Source organism: Alternaria incomplexa (assembly GCF_024043165.1).
Source record: "Alternaria incomplexa strain BMP 0042 chromosome Unknown scaffold_16, whole genome shotgun sequence".
Lineage (NCBI taxonomy): Eukaryota > Fungi > Ascomycota > Dothideomycetes > Pleosporales > Pleosporaceae > Alternaria > Alternaria incomplexa.
In genome coordinates this window covers 122,549-146,094 of record NW_026249865.1, presented here as the reverse complement: position 1 = coordinate 146,094, position 23,546 = coordinate 122,549, and the positions used below count along the sequence as shown (strand labels likewise).

General features: G+C 53.0%; 6 protein-coding genes across 6 annotated transcripts; 2 read left to right on the top strand and 4 right to left on the bottom strand.

The window, feature by feature from the left end:
* Window positions 1-33: 33 nt before the first annotated feature.
* Window positions 34-1,852, bottom strand: J4E90_009432 (uncharacterized protein; the record flags this gene model as incomplete). Its single annotated transcript, XM_051438951.1, has 4 exons — window positions 34-266; window positions 758-1,600; window positions 1,648-1,790; window positions 1,839-1,852. The coding sequence occupies 4 exons, from the start codon at window positions 1,850-1,852 to the stop codon at window positions 34-36; spliced, it is 1,233 nt and encodes a 410-aa protein (XP_051287028.1).
* A 783-nt stretch (window positions 1,853-2,635) lies between these two features.
* J4E90_009431 (uncharacterized protein) lies at window positions 2,636-4,344 on the top strand (the record flags this gene model as incomplete). The annotated part of the gene is made up of 3 exons (XM_051438950.1): window positions 2,636-2,896; window positions 3,217-3,539; window positions 3,816-4,344. 3 exons carry the CDS (start codon window positions 2,636-2,638, stop codon window positions 4,342-4,344), a joined length of 1,113 nt encoding a protein of 370 aa, XP_051287027.1.
* Window positions 4,345-6,455: 2,111 nt separating this feature from the next.
* On the bottom strand, window positions 6,456-10,633 carry J4E90_009430 (uncharacterized protein; the record flags this gene model as incomplete). The annotated part of the gene is made up of 3 exons (XM_051438949.1): window positions 6,456-9,959; window positions 10,004-10,161; window positions 10,213-10,633. The coding sequence occupies 3 exons, from the start codon at window positions 10,631-10,633 to the stop codon at window positions 6,456-6,458; spliced, it is 4,083 nt and encodes a 1,360-aa protein (XP_051287026.1).
* Window positions 10,634-12,206: 1,573 nt separating this feature from the next.
* J4E90_009429 (uncharacterized protein) lies at window positions 12,207-13,484 on the top strand (the record flags this gene model as incomplete). The annotated part of the gene is made up of 1 exon (XM_051438948.1): window positions 12,207-13,484. The coding sequence occupies one exon, from the start codon at window positions 12,207-12,209 to the stop codon at window positions 13,482-13,484; it is 1,278 nt and encodes a 425-aa protein (XP_051287025.1).
* Window positions 13,485-14,488: 1,004 nt separating this feature from the next.
* J4E90_009428 (uncharacterized protein) lies at window positions 14,489-19,116 on the bottom strand (the record flags this gene model as incomplete). Its single annotated transcript, XM_051438947.1, has 2 exons — window positions 14,489-18,262; window positions 18,313-19,116. The coding sequence occupies 2 exons, from the start codon at window positions 19,114-19,116 to the stop codon at window positions 14,489-14,491; spliced, it is 4,578 nt and encodes a 1,525-aa protein (XP_051287024.1).
* A 2,873-nt stretch (window positions 19,117-21,989) lies between these two features.
* On the bottom strand, window positions 21,990-23,501 carry J4E90_009427 (uncharacterized protein; the record flags this gene model as incomplete). Its single annotated transcript, XM_051438946.1, has 1 exon — window positions 21,990-23,501. The coding sequence occupies one exon, from the start codon at window positions 23,499-23,501 to the stop codon at window positions 21,990-21,992; it is 1,512 nt and encodes a 503-aa protein (XP_051287023.1).
* Between the last annotated feature and the right edge of the window lie 45 nt (window positions 23,502-23,546).

The following is a 23,546-nucleotide window of genomic DNA, read 5'->3' as shown; positions in this document are numbered from 1 at the left end:
GCTCGTACAATCTACCACTTAACCCAACAGCCTTCACCATCTCCAGTCCTTCTTCTCCAGGCGCTGGATATAACCTCTGCCCAAAGCAAAGATGGCACCATCGTGTGCTGCGAAGTCCATGTGGAGCGTCTGCAGTGATGTTGGAACTAGACCGAGAATAGAAGGCCTGTATTCATCGCCCTTCAGCCAGATGAAACCCTGCCAGCTTAGATCCTGTCCCAGGGGCACGCTCACACCCAGTGCAGCATGGTCGAACCACATAGCTGCTGGCACGCGAATATATGCGAGGTTGCTGAAGCTAGAGAAGTCAGCTCTTGAGCGCTGTTCTTGTCTCAGCCCCGGCCATGTCTCTCTGATGTGAAGATGCGTCAACTTTGCGCAACGGGCGTAGTGCGCGGAGCGATATATTCTGTACATGGAAACTTGTAGTCATTCGATGAACATGATGTTTATAGAAAATCTTTCTAGCACGAGCGCGCATAGTTCAGATGAGTCCTACTACGGCTGTTTGGTATGACATATCCATGACAGATGATTTTCAGTTTGCACAGAGCCTTTAGGCGATTGCCTCGTGTTCGTCCTTCGGTGGGTTCTTGTGAACGTGAACTTTGCGCACAACCGAGTTTGTGATCTATTAAGCTGTTAGCACGAATAAGAAGATGTCTTAGAACTGCGTTAGCAGGGTATAGCAAGGGGGCTACATACTAGTAATAAGTTAGCAAGATATCTTGACAGCTATTCGTGGCGGCTACTTTACCCTTGCGACCATCCTTCTCCGTAACCTGTTTATCCTCGTACACCAGCACGAAGTCGGTACACCTCTTCACCGGAAGATCGAAGATTCCCCATTGCTCCAGTAAGTCCAGGGCCGGCTGGGAGTCGGTGGTAGTCTGGCAGATTGGTTCCTTGTAGAGTATCTTGAAGGTGACATGGCAGCCCGTCTTATTGACTGTGCATGTGACCGTCAGTTTATCCTCTCGTACTGCCTGGGCCCAGCTTTCGTTCGAGTTATGGATGAACTTTTGCATGGTGCGGGTATATCTCATCTGCTTGTTCTTGAAGGTCCTCCACTCGCTGCGGCACCAGTCGTAGTCTGGACATTCGCAATCGTCATCGCCGTAACTTGAGTACCCAAGCTCTTCCATCTCCATATTCTTGTAGCAGGTATGGCACATATCATCTTCCACGGTGTATCCACTTGTAGCAAGCATGTGCGGAACGAATGATACCTTTGATGAGGTAGATTGCACATACAAGTGTAGCAGAGGCATCATGTCGAAGGTTGATCTGCCGTCGTTGCGGTGGTCCCACGAGAACTGCACCAAACCCGGCACTAGCTTGTGTACACTGTCATTATGCAGAAACGCGTTGCCGAAATGGGTCCATTCGGATGTTGTCGCGAATCTAACACGGAGATGTTGGATCCAAAGAGGACGATACTCTGCGCGAATTTGTGTACAGACCTGGGTCAAGGCCAAGAACTTCCAGGCACGCTCCGAGTGAGACTTGCGAGGCGAGTTTGGTAGGATAGGCCTGGGCCGTAAAGCATAATTCCTTGAGTCGTCTTCGTTCGCGTAATCGTATACCCTGTTTCGTAACTCTTTGCGGCATTAGCGCCTAGCAATGTCAGAGGCAAGGAAGACATACCAGGAGAAAGATCGAGGAAGCGAAAACACTCCGGAGCTTTCCTTATGGATCCCTCGCTCTTTTGCCCAACAGACCCTCTTGCTTTCTTGATGAGCTTAGCGGCTTCTGTGGTCTCCTCGCTCTTGCGCTTGCTGGCAGCTCGTCTGATTCTAGATTAGCACATGATCGCCGGATTAGAAGAGAAGACTTACGTAGTGGGCGTCATCAGTCGTCTTGTAACCAGTGGCGATGCTTGCGACGCGGTGGATTTGTTGCTAGAGCAAGCTGAGCGGTAGAAGGAGGGAGTAAACAAGTAGAGAAGGCAAGAGCACCCGCCAAGAGCCGCTAGTGGAATGACGCAGGCACGTAGTGACATGTTCCACAACAGTCCGCCTAGGTAAGACATAGGCAAGGGCACGTGAACCTTCCACCTTGGTTCTTCCAGAACGTCGCATGAGACAGAAGTGAATCGCGCTCTGCTTGCTCAATATGCGCTTGCAACAGCTCGCTCTCGTCCGCTCGACAAGCATGCCTGCGAAGGCCAGCTACTCAACACCCTTGCATGATATCTCTTCATAGAAGGGAAAGATAACGACTTGCGAGGCTGTGAATCATGTAATGCCAAGAGTGTAGACCTTCCCCTCGAAAAGGTGATAGACTGCCTGTCCACACGTTGATGGACCCATCGCGAAGACCACATGAACTCACCTTTCCTACACCAAGCTATCAGCTATTTAGAAGTTGAAGGTTCTTGCGCTGAAAGACTTGGACGGTCTTTCTCCATAGTGTGGGTCATCTCAAGTTCCTTCCTTCCAATAAGAGTGGAGTCATCATATTCGCAGCGCGCACGCAAGCGCGCTTCTACACCTCTACTCTTGGGCACATCTTTGCGTAGCTCTATCGCAACCACAAAAATCAATTGCATTTTTGTCATAGCAATCCAAGACCACTATACAAGCATCCATTATCCGGCGGATGTCCTCTCGGTAACACGAGCTGCTTCCGCCGCATGGACTATTACCAATGCCCAACAGAAGACCTTCTCATAGAAGCACAGCGCCGCGGTTTCCCAAGACTTTGGAGCTCTCGGGACCAGCTCATCGAGGTCTTCATACAAGATGACGAGGCAAAAGGATCGGATGCGACGACCATTTCTACCACGGACTACGGCGCTTTCATACCGCGGACTGTCAGTCTGGAACACACAGCGGCATTGGACAAACCCGATTTAGCTAGTCAATTGATCAACGAGAGCGCGTCTACCAAATGCGTAGTGCGAGAGGATGGCAGAGCTGACTATTCTCAGAGATTATTTACTGGACGTTGAACACTTTCTTTCCCGCAATACAGCTCTTCTTCGAGTCGGGTTCGTCGTGTACTATCGACTGCGGGAGGTTCCCGGATGCAGTCGTTGGGCTGGATCCTGCGCTCCGGTTCAGACTGACGGATTGTGCACACGAAGAAGAAGGTCGCGTGGTTAACAGCATACTGCCTCGACGTTTTGTACATTCTGGTACCGGTCTCGTCATACAAGAAGCAATAATCGCCCATCGCACGAGTATTGCAATCAGGAATTTTTCGGATCCACAGAGAACCCAGCTATGGCGACCAGGCATTGTCGTCCAGCCCAAGATTACAAAAGAGCTGCACACAGTCGTTGGGCTCAGGCTGAGGGGAATGGACAAAACAGCGTACATATGGGCGAAGACTGCGGTGCCTACCGGAGGAAGGGTGTGGGGAAACGTGAGGTCATCTGGCCTGCGAGACGATGTGCCTGTCCCCATACTTCCTTCTGTAGAGGAGGAGCCCGGCGCTCAAACAGTCGTGGTTATTAAGGACAGCCTGATCGAGCGCAATCGCATGGGCAATAGGGAGATGGGGACCTTCGAGGCCATTACACCAGAAGATTCTTCGTAATTGTACCGGAGTTATACGTTACGACACAGCTGGCGGTGGACGCGACGATGTCGAATTAAGTATCTGGTAGTAGATTAGCTTGGCAAGTAGCCATCTATCTTCAAGGCCCCTTCCGACGCATGTGAGGATACCCACTCGGGAAGATGCGGCCAAACTCCAGTAATGTGTGTCTGGAGCTGGCTCGTGGTCGAAAGATAGCAGCATGCTGACAAAAGTCGACATTATATATCCTAAGCCCGATCGGACTGGGATTGCGAGTAATCTCGGGCGAGTGTGCAAAACAGCAGGACCGAAGCGGATGTAAGGATCTTGAAGTGGGGTACTGAGTCGATCCCAGGCGCGGGCGCAGCTATAAAGACACTAATTCCCACGTCAGTGCTGTTCAGCACCGCGCATCGCATCTACAACAGTCAGTACATCTTGCAAATTCCTGTTGGTTTTTACTCACAGCGTACAGAACTCTCCGATACCATCCACCTATACATCATCATGTCTGGCGCCACCGCTATCGTCCTCTACCCTCGCAAGGAGGGCTCCACCTTTGACAAGGAGTACTACCTCAAGACACACATGCCGCTCGCCATGAAGAACTGGAAAAACCACGGTCTCAAGTCCTACGCCGTCAGTGAGCTCAACGCCGATGGTCCATACGCCATCAGCACCGTCATGGAGTTTGACAGCCCTGAGAGTGTCGGAAAGGCCTTGCAGAGTGAGGGCACCAAGGAGGTCATGGAGGACGTAAAGAACTTCAGCAGCGAGACACCGATCCTCGTTCACGGCAATGTCGTCGGACGGAGTTAGGCTTGGAACCAAATAGAAACAAGGTTGGCCGAGGATCGTGAGCGATGGATACTATGACGAGGCTCATGCAGGGTGTGGTATGGAGACGGAGGTAGGATGGGGTTAGCGGCGTGAAAGCTGCATGGAGGGGTAGCTGTCTCGCTTGGGATGCCCCGCACTTTGTCCTTCCGAGGTATCCTGCATCAATCCAGGGTGACATACTCCATTTTGCAAACATCATCACGCATTCCAATCAATCGGACAATTAAAACATTAGACTCGTAGTGTAAACTCTAATGAACGTTTACCTGTGTTTAAGAATAACTGTCGTCATGGTATAGTCTTGGATGCGCAGACCTGTACATCCAAACAGCCTCTGACCTCGTGTTATTGGCTGTGATAGCACGGCCAGAGTGTGCAGAGCTGAGCGCTTCAGCTTCGACGTCATGGGCTCAGCGACACAGCCTCTATCGCTCTACCAGGTATTACGAAGCTTCAGAAAGCCATTTATGTAACATGTCTGCAGCTGCCTCGTCGTCTCTTTCGTATACGAGAGCACGCTCACATCACAGATGCACGTCGTGTACCACGAAACGCTCATCGGCTTTACCCAGCACATGCGAACCACGGACGATGGGCGACCTCTATGCGTCATGCCCCCTCGATCGGACGCGCAGAGAGATCAGACTGCTCACCCTCGAGCCCAACAATGACGAAGACATCACGAGATGCAGCCTCCAGACCTACAGCCCAGAAAACTGTCCATCGTATACTGCTCTGTCTTACACCTGGGGTGCCGATGTAATGCACACCAATATCGAGATCAATGGCGTCAGTGTCCCGATTCGCGAGAATCTATGGGACTTCGTACATCAGCAACTACTCCATGGAAATTACGGACCCTTCTGGATTGACGCAATCTGTATACAGCAGTCGGAGGTCGACGAGCGTAATCACCAAGTTCGATTGATGAGTTCCATATATTCAGAAGCTGGCAGAGTTTTGATCTGGCTCGGTAAAGAGGGCGATGATAGCGACATTGCCATGCAGATTTTGGAGGACGGAGACCTGATCGACTGGACTAAACAGCTGAATTTGGATACCGACGAGAGTGACGACAGTGACGAGGACCGTAACTGGCCTCGTCCAACCCGGAGTGTACCTAGGTTCAAGAGGTTCTTAACCTCAACAGAGGATCGCAGCATTACAGCACTATGTAACAGAAGATATTGGTCCCGAATGTGGATCATACAGGAAGTCATGCTTGCGGACTACCTGGAGATACATTGTGGCTCAAAGATTGTCTCGTTATCTAGTCTTGTGCTATCGCTCGAGGACCTCGCAAGTGCGGTCAGACATTTGGAACTTATGGACCCTTCTTTTTCTCACGATAAGACTTACATGTCTCACCTTGACGAAATCCTCGCCAGTCCTGCTATGGACATCGCTATGATACGGGGTCAATCCACACCACGTGTGTCAGTCACTTTCTCGGATTTGTTGGAAGCATATGGCGACCATGAGTGTGGGGACATTCGAGATAAAGTCTACGCTCTTGTAGGGGTCGCAGAATATGGCCAGTCTATCAAAATCGACTATCGCAAGTCAGCAAAAGACGTTCTTATCGACCTCCTGTACCACGAAGGCAATCGGATTAAACACAGAAAAACTATTTTCAAGCATCAAAGATGGGAGGGTGATGAGCTGTTCAAATTTGCGCAGCTTTTGAGCAGAGTGTTGAACGTGCCTCTTTCTGAGACTGAGATACAGCTCCACGTTAGCCAGAGCGAGAGCGTAGCGATGTTTCGGGACTGGGAAGAATAAAATTAACAGATGGCGTGATTTGAGATCTTCAACGCAGAAGGAAAGCCGACATATGAACATCAAGACCACAAGTGATCAAGCAATTGAACACTCTCAATGATCATAAACTCCATTAACATCTCCATGCTATACTGAGCGAGCCTGCAATCCAATCCGAAGCTCCCACGCTCAATGCCTAGTATTATGTACGAGAAGATGCAGACGTGAAATATATACAGTGAACATCGGCATCTCGTCTCATACTCTTCAATCCAATTGTAATCGATCCCTAATGACCTCAACACTCTCTAAACGAATAGCCCATCTATCTAACGGCGGTACTGGCCCTGATGCTGTTGCTGCGCGTACTTTGCTGCCTGTTGCGCCTGGTCGAAGCTTGCGCCGTAAGCCTGCGTGGGCGGAGCCTGCTGCTGTTGCTGCGCCATGTTGCCGTAGCCTTGCGGTGACGGCTGTGGGAAATACTGGCTCTGTGGTGTCTGCGCTGGGGAGACCCAACCTCCAGGGATGTTCATCTGTGGGGTTGGCGCCTGCTGGGGGAAGTACTGCTGCTGCTGTTGCTGATACATGGGGTGCATCTGGCTCGGTGTTGAGTACGCCATTCCGACGATGCCTGACGGCGTGCCGGGCCCGGTAGGCATGCCCATAACACTCGGAGTACCCATCATGCTTGGCGCGCCCATTACACTCGGAGCACCCATGCCGGTTGGCGTGCCCATACCCATAACACTAGGAGTACCCATCATGCTCGGCGCATAGTTGCTCTGAGCCATCGTATATTGTTGCTGCATCTGCTGTTGCATCATCATCTGCTGGCGTTGCTGGACCTCCATCATTTGGCGCTGTTGGGTCTGCAAGGTGCGTCGGTCGATCTCAGCTTGCATAGTCGGTGTGAAGCTCTGGCGATTGGCCTTGTGAGCCGCCTTCTCCTTCTCGCGATAATCGATATAACCTGTAAGACCTGTCGGAGGCTCCTTTTGCACTTTCTTGGTGTTCTGCGAAAGGTCCAGAAGAGGAGTGTTTGTCATGCGAGCCACCTGTTCCTGCTCGCGAGCAGACAAAGTAGTAGGTTGTTGATTAAGCAGTGTCTCAGCACCGCGGCTTAGAGGGCGGCTGGGTGGACGGGCAGGACCTGGAGAACCCTGAGGCGACCGCTGAATATGACTCCAATCTCCAGAGTGCGTACGAGTCCAATCTCCGGAATGCGTGCGACCGAAAGGAGGTGGGGTGTGTGATTTGCTCCTGCCATGTCCATACATTATAGGCTGCTGCTGATGCGCCGCACGATGCATCACCCAGTCTTCAGGATCCAGCCTTGTTCTGTCCGGCTGCTGTGGTGAGGCTGCAGCCGGTTGCCATGCGACTTGTCGTGAATCCGAGATCTGCGGAGAGTTCGAACCACTGCGCGCATGCATGGGTTGGTTAGGTGACCCTGCACCGGAGATATAAGACAGTCGGTGCTGTTCATTCGGGGTAGTCGCAAGGTTCTCCTTGGACCGCGAGGCGCTGTTATCGTGCAGCATCTGTGTCATGGTTCCACTGGTGCCCGGACGCTTGCCGTCAAAGTCCAGCGCGTACGTCGGGCCAAAGTCAATACTGGGAACAGCTGCAGGCGCCTGTGCTGGGTCCAGAACAGACTTGTAGCCATGTGGATCTTCATCTGAGGGAAGCTTTACGTTTGGATCTCCAATCATGGTCAGAACACCGCTTCTTGGTCGATCGGTGCGTCGTTCAGGCAATCTTCGTGGAGGAGGCGCAGGTTCCTCTTCAGCGATGCTGGCATAGTCTGGCGTGGAAGTCGATATGGCATCATCGTCGTAGAAACTACTTGATCCGCTTGGCTGACGATTCAGAGTGGGCTGTGTGATGTTGAAAGCATCGAGAGCTTCAGGGTCGATTACGTCCTCTCGTAAACTGTCGAGTCTTGAGCTACTGGTCGAAAGGGTGTCATCCTCTTGCGAGGCTAGGGGAGACCGACCTGGTACTGGTTTACGGGGTATGCCGCCGCTTTCGGGGTGCGGACGATAAGGGAGCTCGTGACTGGGGGGCTGTGGCGGCAACTCACTATGTTCTGGGACCGATGGAGCTGTCGGCTGGTAGCCTGTGGGAGAGTCGACGAACTCGGAATGCTCGACGTATGGTGATGCGGGAATGGTAGACAGGCGGTTCCCGGAGTTTTGGTTCGTTGGAGGCGGCCTTGAGTTGACACCAAGATACATCGATTGCCCCTGATCGCCGTACGCGTTGTAGTCACCACTGCGTCTGCTCTGTATGGTGTCCTGATTTCTCCAAGCACCGACTGCGCCAGCGGCTGCTACACCCCCAGGGAACGATCCATGTGAAGCGTCAGCCATTTGTTGGAGCGTGGCAGAGTCGACTGCAGGGTTTGGCTTTGCCATGGGCATGTTGGGACGAATGGGGGGCTTCTGATTGGCAGCGTGCTCCTGGGTCGGAGGAAGGTCGACATAACCTTGCGGTGGAGCAGACAGATCTGCAGGCGGCGGTGGAAGGTTCTGTGGCTCCTTGATGGGGCTCTCGTCGTAATCTGACGCAGACGAATCATAAGGCTGGACCGCCCCGTTCGTCGAACCGTTGAGTATACGATGCTGGGGAGGCGTCGGCGGTCGCTCGTCTTCGTATGGCGTCTCATCTCGCGTGAATCTAGAAGGAGTGTTCTCGTTGCGTCCGTTGACTTGCTCCGACACGGATCGTTGATGGCGTGGAGTACCGAATGGGTTTGCAGCGGGAGCTGTTCCAACACGACGCGGCGCTTGCACTTCAAAGTCTGGGAACTTGCGTGTGGGAGATGACGCGCGTGTGGACGGGCTGGAGCGAATGGAGCCTTGGTCTTCAAATCGCAGGTTACGAGGTGTGAAGCCTGCCCGGCTGACGGTATTCCTGCGGCTGGCGCGACTGTAGATGGATTCCGCGTCCTGGTTCGCAGTCACCATTCTTGTGGACGTGAGGTCCTTCAATTGCTTCCTCCAGTGGCGCTCTGACCACTTGTCGCTGCCCTCAGTGTTGATCAAGCCCACCACGTCCCACATCTCCAAGTATCCGTAGCGCCTGTCGGAAGGCATAGCGAACATCAGACCGCGGGTGTCTAGAACGTCTGCAATCAACTTCTTTGGGCGTCCGTATAGCGAGAATGTATCGAACACGGGGAAAAGGTACTGGAGCATAATCTCAAATCCTGAGATAGCGGGACGCGACTCGGGCATAACAAAGACGAATCCTTCTGTTGTGCTCTCTGGCGTCGAGTGAATTGTAATCTTGCCCTCGATCTTCACTAATGTAGACTGGTCGATGAGCGGCTTCGATTGCGGGTAGATGGCGTAGCATGAGTAGGCGTCCTTGACCGTGGCGATGGCCTTGGTCTTCTTGGTGACCTTCTTGGTATCGTAGAACTTGATGTCGCCTTTGAGTATCGGCGGTCGCTCGTAAGCGTTGCCTTTCTTCTGCAGTTTCTGCATCTTGAGGTATTCCTTCTCATCTGGCGGAGAGACGACACACCAGCAGCGGCGCCACGGAGTGCCCGCGCCAAACCGAACGCGCACCCAGTCCTCGTACTTTGCGCACTGTCGGTCCAGTATCATGCGGATGTTGTTCAGCGTCTTGCCCTTGCCAGCAATCAACGCACCCGTGTACGCTTCCGACAGGGTCGTGTGTTCGAACATGGCGAGGCGGATGCCGGCGGTCCATTGCGTAAGCGCGTGGTAGGAATCGAAGTGGAAGAGGTATTTGTTGCTCGCGGCCGTGGATACGCTGAGGATGTTGTCGAGCTTCTTTCCGTCTTTGAGGGTCATGGAGGGGATCTGCGGGGTTAGTGAGGTCATAGTGAGGGCTTGAGCGGACATACCATGTGGATGGCAGCATCCGTCAGGTTGATGAACGTGGGCAACACCTCGGCGTCACCCCCAGCCTGGTCTAACGCGCTCGCATCCCAGAGGGAGAGAATGGTGCCCACCAGCTGGACGAAGTACTCCTGCCATCTCCGATCTGGCGCGGGACGGCCACCTGCATTGCCGTTAGTATCACAGACAGGCATGGCCTACAGGGCTGACGTACGGGTGTCGGTGTCGTGGAACTTGAGGAAGTAGCCCTCCTGGTACAGCTTGTTCGAGTGGCTGTTCAGGAAGGTGAAGATGCGCTGCAGCTCGGGCAGCGTGTCCTGGCTTACTTCCATGACGGGCGGCTGGTATGTCTGGATCATGGACATGGGACGGACCGAGGCTCGCGAGTCGCTGCGCTCGCGTTGGGTCGCGCGGGAGGGAGGGCGCTCGCTGTTATACGAGTCGAGAGCGGTGGCCGACTGTGCAAAGTTGGCTGAGCTGACGGGTTGCTTCGTCGAGGGTGAAGGCGGAGCGGGGGACGCGGGGCCCGGAGACGGTCCGGCGGACGGAGGGTTCTTTTGCAAGGTATTCTGGTTGGAACCACCCCATTGTGACATAAACGACAGAACTGTGAAGGGGCGAACCGGGCGCAACATTAGTGAATGTTCTTGCAACGACGGGCACTGCCGACAAGGGAGCGAGGGACGCCGTTTTGTAGCCGGCGCATTATTTACCTCTCTTTGGACGACCCATGGCAGCAACGAGTGGCAGTATTAGTACAAGTGGAAGGTCTCTCCTCTATGCGGTGCACAATGCAGGTGCTCTACGGGCGCGTTGTCGGTACGGAACCAGGCGTGCAAGCCACGGGTACACCGGCTCGCGGAATGTTACGGCGCAGCGACTAGAGCTTCTTCGGGAACGAGCGACGAGAGCACAGGATTAGAGATGCGTGTAGAGGCGGAGGAGGACAGCAATCATGGGAACTACAAGGAGCGAAAGAGCGGTAGGCGTAGTACGTATATCTGAGGTCCGTGGTGGACTTAGACTTGTGGAGGAATTTCTGGGCACGCGGCAGGGATTAGCGTGCCTATGACGCGAACCTGCGAAAGGGTTCTGGTCTTTGGAGATCGCCGCGCGCTGGACGATCCATCTACCGGCTGACAGATTCGTATTCCATTGCGACTTCTTCCATATCCGCGCAGACGGCAGCGCGCTCCTTCATCGACATCAACGCATGGCCGCGTGTTCCATATCCACAATCCTCCCGGAGACCTCAATGGCCACTGCACGCTTATTCATTGGCCCTTGGTCGTATTCCCAGCGCATCTAGAGGCCCCGTACTAGACTAAATTGGCGGCCGCCCACCTGTCTTCGGTCACTCGGCACGGACTTCTCCTGTTCTGGGTAACGATGATGCTGTGGCAGTGCATCTTGGCCGTTTCTGCCAAATCCATGTGTTGGCAATAGCGGCCGGAACGCGGCCCACGGAATCTGGGGTACCCAGCTGTTCTTCCCTTAACAGAGGTTTGTCAGATGCGCTGACCAGGCATACAGATCTTACCTGCATGCCATCCTAGCCGAGCACTCCGAGTAACCGGCGCGTCGCGTCGTATGTTGTACCACAATGCCATGTCAGACAACGGTGCCAAAGGTTGATGTTGGCATGCATCATCGATTGAGTGACGAACGTGATCGCCCATCGTGGCGTTGTGTAAATCAAGGCTGAGACTGTCTGCTTTGGTATTATTCAATAATTCGTTTTGAGCCGGCAGTCCACACGGCGGATGAGGGGAAGCTGCCGGAATGGCTCGCGAATATCCGTCAAGACAGTCCTTGTGTTCATGACTACCGTCTCGCCTTGCCAATGCACTTGGCGAGGATGTCGTGACGGAGACGATAGAGGCTCACGTGACATGATGCTTTAGGCCTAGCGTTCTCACGGCGCGGTAGCGTGATGGCAGCTGACAACGCGGGCGCGACAGATCGCTTGCTCCACTCGGTGCCAGACGCGTCGAGCTGTAGCATGTCAACTTCAGTTTGATACTGCATTCCGAGTAACAACCCAACTCGCCCACTTCTCCAACGTTCAGCTCTCACCGTACCGTACCCTCGCTTAATATCCCGCGTCACAGTCAGACAGTCAGTGCTGCCCGCACCGAGCACACCAGCGCATCACAGTCACCACACCACCAACGCCAAACCTCCACCCTCCAAGATTCACTCGCTACAATGGCACGTAAGCGCAAAGTCGCAGACGAGAAGCCCACGTCCAATGGCTCAACGCCTCAAGCCAACGGTGCGAAGAAACGAAAAATTGACTGGTCGACAGTAGACAAAGATCTCAGCTTCAAGATTACAGCCGTCACTGTCAGGAAACACAAGAAGCCAAGCAAATCAGCCAAATTAAAGCAGGGCGCTGTAAATGGCGGGCACGTCAGCGAGTTTGACGCGCCTTTGGACGCGGAAACCACGCAGCCAAATCCATATCCCGAGACGCAACTACCTGAGCTACACGTCAAGATAAAGCCTGCGCTGTACTGGGAGGCTATGCGGCGCTATCGGAGGTTCACTGTGAACGGCGAGGAGTTCGAAGTAGGTCAGATGATCTTTGTGAAGAAGAGCGAAGAAGACAAGATCGCAGAAGGTCCCGGTTCGATTGAGCATTGGATCGCCAAAGTTCTCGAAGTTCGCGGCGGAGATCCCGAGCATGTCTTTCTCAGAGTGTACTGGGCATACCGGCCTGAGGACATACCAGGTGGACGACAAGCGCATCATGGCGACAGCGAGCTGATAGTCAGCAATCACATGGATATCATCGACGCTTTGTCAGTGGACTCATCCGCGGACGTGGTGTATTGGGACGACGACCCGGAAAGCCTCGACCTCAAGACAGATCAGCTATTTTTCCGCCAGAGCTACGACATTACAAAGCGCGCCAACAGCCAATTGAGCAAAATGAAAACGTACTGCATCGACAAGAAGCCTTGCAATCCGGACGAGCTTCTTCTACAATGCCCACAATGTTCAGAGTGGCTTCACGCGGACTGTCTCAAGAAGCGAGCGCTCCAAGACGCAGCACCGCAATTGAAGAAGCGGGGCCGATCTAGCCAAGTTCAAGCCTCCACCACCTTGGATGCAAGAATCAAGGCGCAAGACAACAAGGCCCGCCTGACAATATTAGAGAGGCGCGGCGGGAAACCCAAACGCAAGTGGGACGTGGACATACTATGTCTTGTATGCGGCGGGATGGTAGAGGAAGCCAGCGACAAAGCATACAAGGAAGTGCCTGAAACTGCAGGTTCTCAATTCGGCTCCGATATTTCTGAAGACGACAAACACGACATCATACCCACGGCATCTATGGTTGCCAAACCACCTGTCCAGGACGACGATGCAGACTCAGTCATGGGCGATGCAGAGTCCGATCAAGACGTCGAAGCCAAAGACCCACCAGGAAGCGATGCTGTGATCAAGGGTGAGACCGTCGAAACACCCTCCTCCGACTAGCCCACTAAATTCCCATCCTAGTGCCGAGAAAGAGAGGCCGTCCTCCCGGATCCAAGAACAAAAGGAAGCGTACTCCTTGGGCCCCAACTAAGAGATCTACGCTGCCACATGCCAAATATCGCAAGACGGAAGCCGGGAGAGAGGGTGTTTTCCCGCATGCTGCATATGATATGGATACAATTACGGTCGTGGAGAAGACTGCGAAGACGGTGTCCGGATCTGCGAAGAAAGCGACAGCAATAAAAGTACTTGAATCTACACACGACGCGACAGCGAGCGCCCAGCCTTCTTCATCACAATCTGTGCCTTCCTCACCACAAGTGGGATCCATACCAACACCATTGAGTCCCGAACCTGCGGAAGAAGTCCTCCCAACCATTGCACACAAAACACCAGCTCCAGCACCCATTAGCGAACCAGTCTTCCAATCCGGCGTACGATCCGTGAAGAAACTCTTCTGGCGAGGATCCTAATATCACAGCGAGATCGTTTCATTACCAAGTATAGATTTCAGACGGGGTGTAATGGTAGATACCCTTTCATTCGGCGTACACATCACTGCAGGATACTCTGGTATTTCGCTCTCTAGCGAGCGTTTCCTCACTATCAATACCCATCATTAATTCACTCTTCCACCCACATTAGGACGAAGTCATACACTTGTAAATTATACATTCTCACTCTAGGCGGTCTAACAATACAAAGCCCGATGAAGGCATGTATACTCGTTAAAATCAGCAAAGGGGGTATCCACCTGAATGTCCCATTCCCACCACCCATGTGAAAATACACTACAAATAACGCCATCGCTGAATGCTGTTTGATCCTGTATGCATGCATGCAGCGGCCTTAACCCTCCTTTTCCTTAAACCATATCTCGCTGTGGGGGAAAGAGATGCCCGTCCGTTAAACACCTTAGAAATGTATGTTGTGTTATCCTCGATACCTCGTCATGGCCATCGCTGTCGACCTTGTCTCTTGCTGAAAACCTTTCCGTCTCTATCTCATCGTTTCTTCTCGCCTGGCAAGTTGGCCTTTCCTACCTTCATCTTTAGTAGCAGTCTTGGCCCACTGCTGCCACCCCTCTCCACGCTAACGAGACCGCTCTTAGCAGTGCCGTTGCCGTTTGACATACTACTTGGCTCGAAGCTCTGTCGCTTAGATGGCCTATCGTCGTCCCCGTTTCCAGTAACCATCTTACGTTTCTTGTTCTCTCCAGCGAGAAAGCCTGCCAGCCTTTTGGGTGCAATTCGCAGTTTGACGATCTTGCTTCTCTTTTGCTTGATTACAGGCCTGGCCACGGATGCGGGGTTGGTCGCAGCAGGTCGTGACGGAGGAGGGGCTGCGCTTGGCCGAGGTGAAGGAGCGGCACTAGGACGCGGTGATGGAGCTGCGCTGGAGGGCCTTGATGGCACAGTAGAGCCGGAAGCGGTCTTGGTCCTGATCTTAAGCTTGGGCGCCGGCAGAGGAACCGGTGATGCGATAGCAGGCGGTGTAGCCATAGGCTTTGGTACCTTGATGACCGCTGGTGTTGGCTTCGCTTGGGCAGGCGCAGGAGCTGGAGTAGGGACCTTGGGTGGCGGAACCGGAGTCTTGGTAACTGGAGCAGGAGCAGCGGTGAGAGTTTGAACCGGAGCTGGTGCTGGAGTCGCTGGCTTGGGGGTCGCTGCTGGGGTGGCTATCTTCTTTGACGGCTGCATCAGCGGCACTTCTGGAGTCGACGAACGCGAATCCGTTGCGGCTGGAGCGGCAGGGGGCGGGGGCGGTGGCGCTGGTACTGGCGCTTGCACTGGCGCTGGAGATGCAGGTTTGGACACTGGTGCAGGGGATGGTGAATGATAGACAGTGGGTGAGAACACTATAGAGTGGCTTCTCTGTAAGGCCTGCGTAGAGTCCGCAGTTGCCGGTGTAGATGCAGTAGACTGCTTCTTCGGTCCTCCGATCTTGAGCGACAACTTCGGCAGTGCTGCTTTCGGAGCCGGAGCAGCTATATCTCTTGTGGGTTGTGGTGTAGGTAGTGCGGCAGGTGGAACAGGCGCCTTTTCCTTCTTGTCGTCCTCATCCTCTTTCTTCTCCTCCTTTAGAGGCGTCCTCGATCTCCATCTAAACTTGTTGGTCTTTTTGAAGACCACTGATGCCTTTCCAATATGCTCCACCTTCCAATAGCGTGGCATAGACAGTTTGATACGCAGCTTGTTGGACTTTTGGTTATCGAAGATCATGTCGCAGATGTCCAAAAGCTCAGACATGTCGTTCGTAGACAGTACTTTCGACTTCAGGGCTTCTTCCAGGACCATACGCAGGGTTTGGTTGCCTTGCATGTCGCTCTTCAACCCTCTCAGAGCCCCATTAAGGTTCTGCCGGGCGAGAGCTGATGCACGCTCAGCATTACTGGCTTCGTTCTCGATCATAAGTGTGCCTGCTGAAGTGTCCGCAGCCTTCTCCGGCGCCCAGACGTCTCCAGTAGCGATTTGTCCAATCGCAATGCCAAAGATGCGTAGCAGCTGCTTTCTGAAGTACGGCGAAGGATCGGACCGAATCTCATGCATGAGGAATCTCAAGACTGTATCCTTCCGGATCATGCCGAGCCGAATCAAGCACTCCCAAGCTTTTAAGCGTACGTTGTCTGCATTTCCCAGCTGGGCGTACTGGAGAAACTCGGTCGGCTTGAACGGGGTGACCCGGCTCATGACCAACTTCAGCGCACAGTCAAGGGCGGTAGTTGTGTAAACGTTCTGGTAGGTAGGGATCCATTCGTCAAGTCTCTGGTGTCGCGTAAGCTCTCCGATGGCTTTGCTTGTGAAATCCTGCTCTTGAGCCCATTCTTCGTGACTAAGGTCGGCACTGGCTGTAGTTTTTGTGAGTGTCTCCGCAAGACAGCGCATCAGAGTAGAAATATAATGGTCGTCGCTGTAATCGTTTCCGCGGTTGTCGTTGTACCGAACAAGATCGAGCAAGAAGCGCTTCGCTTCTAGTGGTGATCTGCCATCTTCGCCCTTGATCTTTGCAATGGCTTTGGGGATAGCGCATTGTATCAGATACATGCTACGATCGGAGAAGTCATTGGAGCGAGTCATGGGTGAGTTGGGTAAGCAGAAAAGCTCGCGGAAAGCCTTCTGCAGATGGAACAGGCCAACCCACTCTGTTCGCTTCAGTGCACTCTGAGCCAAAACATTAGCGGCCATGGTCCGTATGCCGTGGAAGTATCGGTTGTCCATCAGCGTCTTGACCAAGAAAGTAGAGATCAGCTTATGACCTTCCTTGTTGGCGAGAAACTGTATTGACTCTGCTTGTGCAACGACATCCTTGTCTTGCTGCAGCTGCGAGACGTACATGTATGACGGCATGTCCTCGATGTTGGTCCGACATATCCATTCAAAGTCTGCATCGACTCGAATCCACTCGTAAGCCTCCCCCTCTTGCTTAGCCTCGTCTTCCGGTGGCCAATCGTCTAGTCGCCATTCATCGTGTTCCTGGGGAGATGTGAAGAGGTCTCCCAACATGTAGAAGGTGACATCCTCTTGAGTCTCGCCCGAAGCATCAAGGCCCGCGGCAGCAGCCATGCGCTCCTTGTTCAATCGATTCCTCTTGAGTCGTTTGTATTTGGTGTTGTACGGAATTTCTACTTTGACGTTGTTCGAATTGATATCGACGATGTGTTCATAGGGTGTTCCGTCAGCTTCGTGAATGCGAATAGTCATCGGGCCAACAAAGGTGGGGTATCCTGTCGCTGACCGCAAGTCGCGAGACTTCTCTTTCGCTTCGCGCATGAAGTCATCCGCGGCGAGACCGCTGTCGATGTTCGTAATGGATGAGTCAGCCTGTAGCTGCTTGATAGTAAGTTGTACCACTTGCTTCTTCTTGTTGAACGAAGGTACGCAGTGAAAAGTAGGACATCCAGCTCCTACGATCCATTGCTGGAAGAACGATTCCAGCTTCTGATGTCCAACCTTCTCACAGATATCGAGGAAATCATCTGTAGCGATGGCGCCGTTGGCGTACTTGCCCTGACGAGCATTGAAAAGCATTCGGTACAGACACCTGTCGACACCATTCTTCCCGCTCTGTTTCACCAGACGGTTGTGTAGGATAGACAGTACCATGAGCGATTTCAGCTCCATGAACTCGACCTCTCCAGGATCCAGTTGTAAGACGTATCCGAGCTGCTGTAATGACGGGCGCTTGCGGTCCATCTGAATGACTCGGTCGACCATCACCTTTTGACGGAACCGCCAGTCGTTCCGACCGAACAGCTCTCGGAGGTAGAGCTCAGCCATGAACCACGATCCACCAACGATAATCCAGTGATCTTCTGGGTTGTGTGCAATCACATCAACGCCTATCCACTGGCTGGCTACTGCATGCACCAAGACTCTGGTTGTGTGCTCCAGTGGCTCCCATACAGTCTCCGGAAAGAGCAGGCGAGAGCTACAGATGGAGAATGAGGCTGTGTGCGCGGTGTCCCATTCTAAATCGTCTACGAATGCCAGCTTGTAGGAGTTGCCGAATGCATAACTCTGGAAGCGCTCGGTGAAGGTGTCAAGAGCTCGGGCCAGCATCATGGCGCTGTTCCTCACCTCATTTTCCTTGCCTGGCAAACAAAACGCGTGAACTTTGATGGCATTCTCTCCCAAGCGCTCGTCATCAAGTGTGTCGCGATATTCCGAGAGATCGACATGTTCAAAGGGACCGATTACGAAGCCGATATGCTGGGGGAGGACGAGGGTATCGCACGAAAAGCTGGCTGTCTTTCGCGAAGAGTCGGCGGGATCGAGAATCTTTGAAAGTCAGCTTTAAAACGCGTTAATTACGATGAATCGATACTCACATCGTCTGTCAGGGTACCGGAGCAGATAACTTGCATCTCCATGGCCTTTTCTTCCTCGGACAAGTCGACCTGATCATCGTCCGCATCCAGCATGACACTATCTGCCTTTTCCACTCCCTGTGCCTGTGCCTGCACCTGCGCATTCGATTTGCTAAGCGCATCTCCCAGAGTTCGCGGGTAACGGATGGACACATCGAACAGACAGCGCGTTTCGCCGTCGTCTATGCACGGAAAGAGACACGACGCCGCACCGGGAAAGGACGAGTTGCGCGTGTAAGCATGTGGGTACCGGGCATCTCCATCCTCCACTCCGACAAATTGCAGCGCGTCCCGAAAGTCGTCCAATTCGTATTCGATCTCCAGCTTCATCGGCGCATAAAAGGTGCCCTGGGCGTCGTCGGTCATGCCAGCCTCCGAGGGCTTCACTTCCCGGATTTTGACCTTGTCAGGCACGATAATGACCAGCTCATCTTCTGCGCCCTGTGTGTGTCGCGCTATCCGCTCTTTCGCGTAGTGATATTGTTCAAGACCGGTACCGGGATATAGCGTCAGGCGCTGGTGGAGGTTCGAATAACTAAAGGCGGCTTTTTCTCCTTCGATCTTGATGCTCGTCGGCCTCAGCTGCCGGCAGTTCAGCGTGATATCCCGGAGATGCGCTTTGTCCGGCTGGATGTCGAGCGTGGTGAGGCCCTTGACGCGGCGCGGTGCAAAACTGAAGTCGAGCTCGAGCTGCTGCTTCAACAGGGTGAAGGAGCCGCCCGACGAGGCGTCAGCCGCTACATCGGCGAGCTCGTTGGGCGCCATATTAGGCGACGCAGGCGATGCTGCTTCCGAGTTGGCGACGGATAGATGGCGGTCGAGGGTTGAGCGGTGTTGGCTCAGCTTCTTTGTCGGCGATACGCGTACATGCCGGGAGTTCGCGACAATGGCCGCTAAGAGTAAGCGCTGGTCTGTGCGCAAAATATGTGGAGGCGCGCACTTCCGCGCTTCACTAATCGTCACCGAGGCCCACTCCACCAACTATGAGAATGTGAAAGTCGTACGTCTATGGGCTACTTTAATAGTGCTGTACTCAGATACCAGTCTTTGCACCGCCATGCTCACTATGGAAAGAGCTGGGCAAATGCGTAAAGGTCGGTAAGATGTACCCCTTGTCTTTTAGGGCAGGTTTGAGATCGTGGATCTTCGTTAAGTGAACAGGTCGCTGCGGCCCTTTCATTTCTAAGGCAGATTTGAGACCGTGGGTGTTCAGAACTAAAGACCAGCTGTGATACCTACGTCTTCTAGGGCAGATTTTATACAGTGGATTTTCAGAACTGGAGGGCAGCTGTGGCCACCCACGGTTCCTAGGGCTGTTTTGACATCGTGGGTTTCCAAAACTGGGGGGTCGCTGCGGCCCTTGCGCTTCCTAGGGCAAGATCGCAATCGTGGGTCGGTGAGACTCAATGGATATCTGCGTCCCCCCCTGCCACCCTATTCGTCTTCAAGGGAAGGTTCGCAATCGTGGGTCGCACTACTTAGCTTTGAGACTGGAGGGGTACCTGCGGCCCCTTGATGCCCTCCTCTCCTAAGGCAAGTTTGCTATCATGGGTCGCTATCGATGGCATTTGTCTATCGCAGCTATACCTAGGTATCTAAATAGCACTATCAAGACCACGTCGTTGTCTCGTACTCACAGCTCGGTTTTCCTCTGAAGCACAAAGAAAGGTCATGCTGCCTGGAAGGGGACGTCGTCACTGGACCAAAGTCAATCAGGCTCTTGCTCCGTCTTCTGACTACAGCTATGTGACAATTTCTGTTTGCTTAGTGACTCTCGGAGGAGCATAAAAACCGATAGAACGACGTTATGATAATTTTCAATACAAAAGTCTAGATCTCTTACATACACTGTGACGACTCCACGTCGTTAACCGCACTGTGCAGTAACATTACCCTGCCATCGTTGTCAACACCAAGCAAACTTCAGGTCGAACCCAAAAACGATCAGACACCCACTGCTGCGCATAACGCTCAGCACTAACCCCTATGACACAGCCAACTGAACCCGCACAGCCAACTGAACCCGCACAGCCAACTGAACCTGGACAGCCAACTGAACCTGAACAGCCAACCGAACCCGGGAAGCAAGCCCTCGTTGCTCTCGAACCGCCCCCAGCACACTGTTACCAGTATTACGAGAACTACGATTGCGGCCACATGGCTTTCGAATACGATCAACAATTCCCATGTCCCACATCTCTCGATACCGGCGAGTGCGACTGTACGGATTGGACACTCACTGCACTTCCAATCACGGTAAAGGGAAACTGTATCCACTGCGAGAACGGGACAAGTAGGAAGTTGAAGAAAGCGCAGAGGGAAGCCGAACGTGAAGATCGCAGTTCAGGAAGTACGATGAGCAGCGCGGAGAGCAATGAGAGGACGAAGAAGAAGAAGATCATTGAGTTCAGGGAAGAAGATGACTAAGCTCACGTAGACGGAATTTTAGAGAACAGGATCTAGGTGTTTAGTTGAATAGTGTTTGATGTCTCTTTCCATGGTTTATCGAAGAGGTTGTCTTCTCCTTGTGATCATAGCCCATAGCTTTACCTTCTTTCCGCCAACTAGTGACACTGTTTGACGCGCCAAGTCAATGTAAAGCAGCATCACAGCAGCCATAATCATGCCATCGCAAAACATTCACGATCCGTTCCTTGACCACATCCAGTTCAAGGACACGACATCAAACGCCAGGCTCGAGGAATAGTATAAGATCTCGCAAAATGAACTTATCATGTCTGCCTCAACATCACAACCTCAATACACTTTTAGACACTTCGACAACTCTAGACTTATTTCATACCTACATTCCAAGTTACTACCGCTGGTCGGATCCTACATCACGAAGACAATATAGAAGATACGAACAATCCAAAACCATACACTCCGTCTATCCAAACATCAATCACTACCGGCACCACCGACCGTCACACCTACCACGATGAACCAAGTCCTACCCGCAGACCTCTACATTCCCCAGCCCCCAAACCCACCAAACAGGTGCGAAAGGTACTATCAGCCATATGCCAACTGCCAACACATGATCACTATCTTCGACACCATCATACGTTGCAATGTCTACAGACACAACGGCAGATGTTCATGTACAACTCCCGTTACCATTGCTTACCCAGGTCTTACTGCCCTAAACCAACCGTGCATACACTGCGGTAATGGAACGAACGGCAAGATCGAGGAGTGGGAGAGGGAACATAGGCGCGATCAAGATAGGAGGCAGCATCGGCCGAACTTCAATGACATAGATGGCAAGTTAAAGAATTTCGACTGTCGAAGATAAATGGAGTTTTGGGTCATGATATGCTGTGCATTTTTCAGACGTCGTTGTATATATTTGGTCCTTGGGAAGACTTTCTTTGTACTGTTTACTTTCAGGTTTACAAGGGACTTGGCATAGTCTCTTAGTGGGTGTTCTGCAGCATTTATACGGCTTGTGGGGTACAGCGAGGTATCGGCTTCTTCGTTCATTCATGTATGTCTTTTAGTCATATAGCCAATTGTATTCGTAACTCAGACTCGAGTTTTGTGTTCCATGATCCATCATGGACGACACCTATCCGTTCTCTTCCTTTATAATACCATCGTCATGTGTACCACTTACTACTCACCCCATCAGACACTCACTCAAACGTCCTCCTCCTCATCCCCACCTCCAACCCCAGCGGCTTCCTCAAAAACCCCTCCCTAGTCTCCATCTCACCCTGCCTAATCTCAAACTCATACCTCCTAAACACCGTGCCCACGATCAACGCCAACTCCATCTCCGCCACATTCCTGCCCACACAAGCCCTCGGTCCATAGCTAAAGGGGATGAACGCCGCTTTCTGCTGCTCGGTCACGTTTTCCCAGCGCTCAGGTCGGAACACGTCGGCGTCTTCGCCCCAGATCTCCGTGGAGTGGTGGATCGTGTATGCGGGGACGGAGAGGACGGTGCCTTGGGGGAAGTGGTGGCCGAGGAGTGTGATGCCGGGGCCAGGGGGGATCAAGCGGGGGAGACCGAGAGAGGAGGTACTATGGATACGCATTGTTTCTTTGATGACCGCGTCGAGGTAAGGTAGATCTTTGACTTGGGCGTAGTTTGGAACGGCATCTGCATCTGGGAGCGCGTCGTCGAGTTCCTTTTGTAACTTTTGGACTATGTCTGGGTGCTGGAGGCAGTGGTAGAGAAGAGCACAGGAAGTGTTGGATGTGGTATCTGAGCCGGCGATGAGTTGGGTGAGGGCTTCGGCAGTGAGTTCTTCGCGGCCGAGCTTTTGGCCGCTTTCGTCGCGGCCTTCCATGAGGCGGGCGAGGAGGTCGACGCGGTCGGATGGTTTCTCGAGGCGGGCGTTGACGCGGGCGATGGCTATTCCGGCGAGGTTCTCGATCGCTTTCATGCCTTGGCTGAAGAAGGGGTCCGGGAAGTACTTTGCGTAGGGCTTTATGGCGGGGAAACATCCGATGGTGCCACTGACTTCACCTCGGCGGTTCAACACCTCGATAGCAGGCGCATACGTGATTTGTCCTCCCTTGCTGACCTCGGCTTCATCCTTTCCCTTCGCCAGCATGCCAAATGGCTCTCCGAACGCGAGATCACCAATGACATCGAAAGCGAGGTAGTTGAACCAGTGCAGCGCATCCATATGATACCAGCCTCTCTTCTCTTGAACGCTGGCCGCCCTTCGATCCCACTGCTTCTGCAACTCTTCCAGGTTGTGATGGATATACTGCTCAAACTGCAATACACTCTTCGCAGAAAACGTATGAGAAACCGTCTTCCTCTTCCTGGTATGCTCGGCACGATCCCTCGTATTGAACAGCCCCCGTCTTATCGACACAAAAGCATCGTAGTACTCGCTCTTCAGGAATCCATTACCGTGACCGTAGATCTGCGGGATAGCGTCCGCATCCGCAATACTGACGTGATGCGGCTGAATACGAACAAGCTTTCCGTACTTCTTGTGTGCCTCATGAACGGCGAGATAGCGTTTCCCGCGTCGGCATTGAGCCAAGAGCCAGAGGTTTGTCCAAGCGGCTGGGAACGGAGAGGGGATGTCGCGGATCTGCCAGTTGCGGAGGTAAGGCAAAATGTAGAAGATGACCGGAAGGAGTAGGATAGACCACGGCGTGATCAGAAGCGTCGTAAGAAACATCTTGAGCGTCGTGTCTGTCGAAAGCCAGGTCGGTCAAGAGAAGAG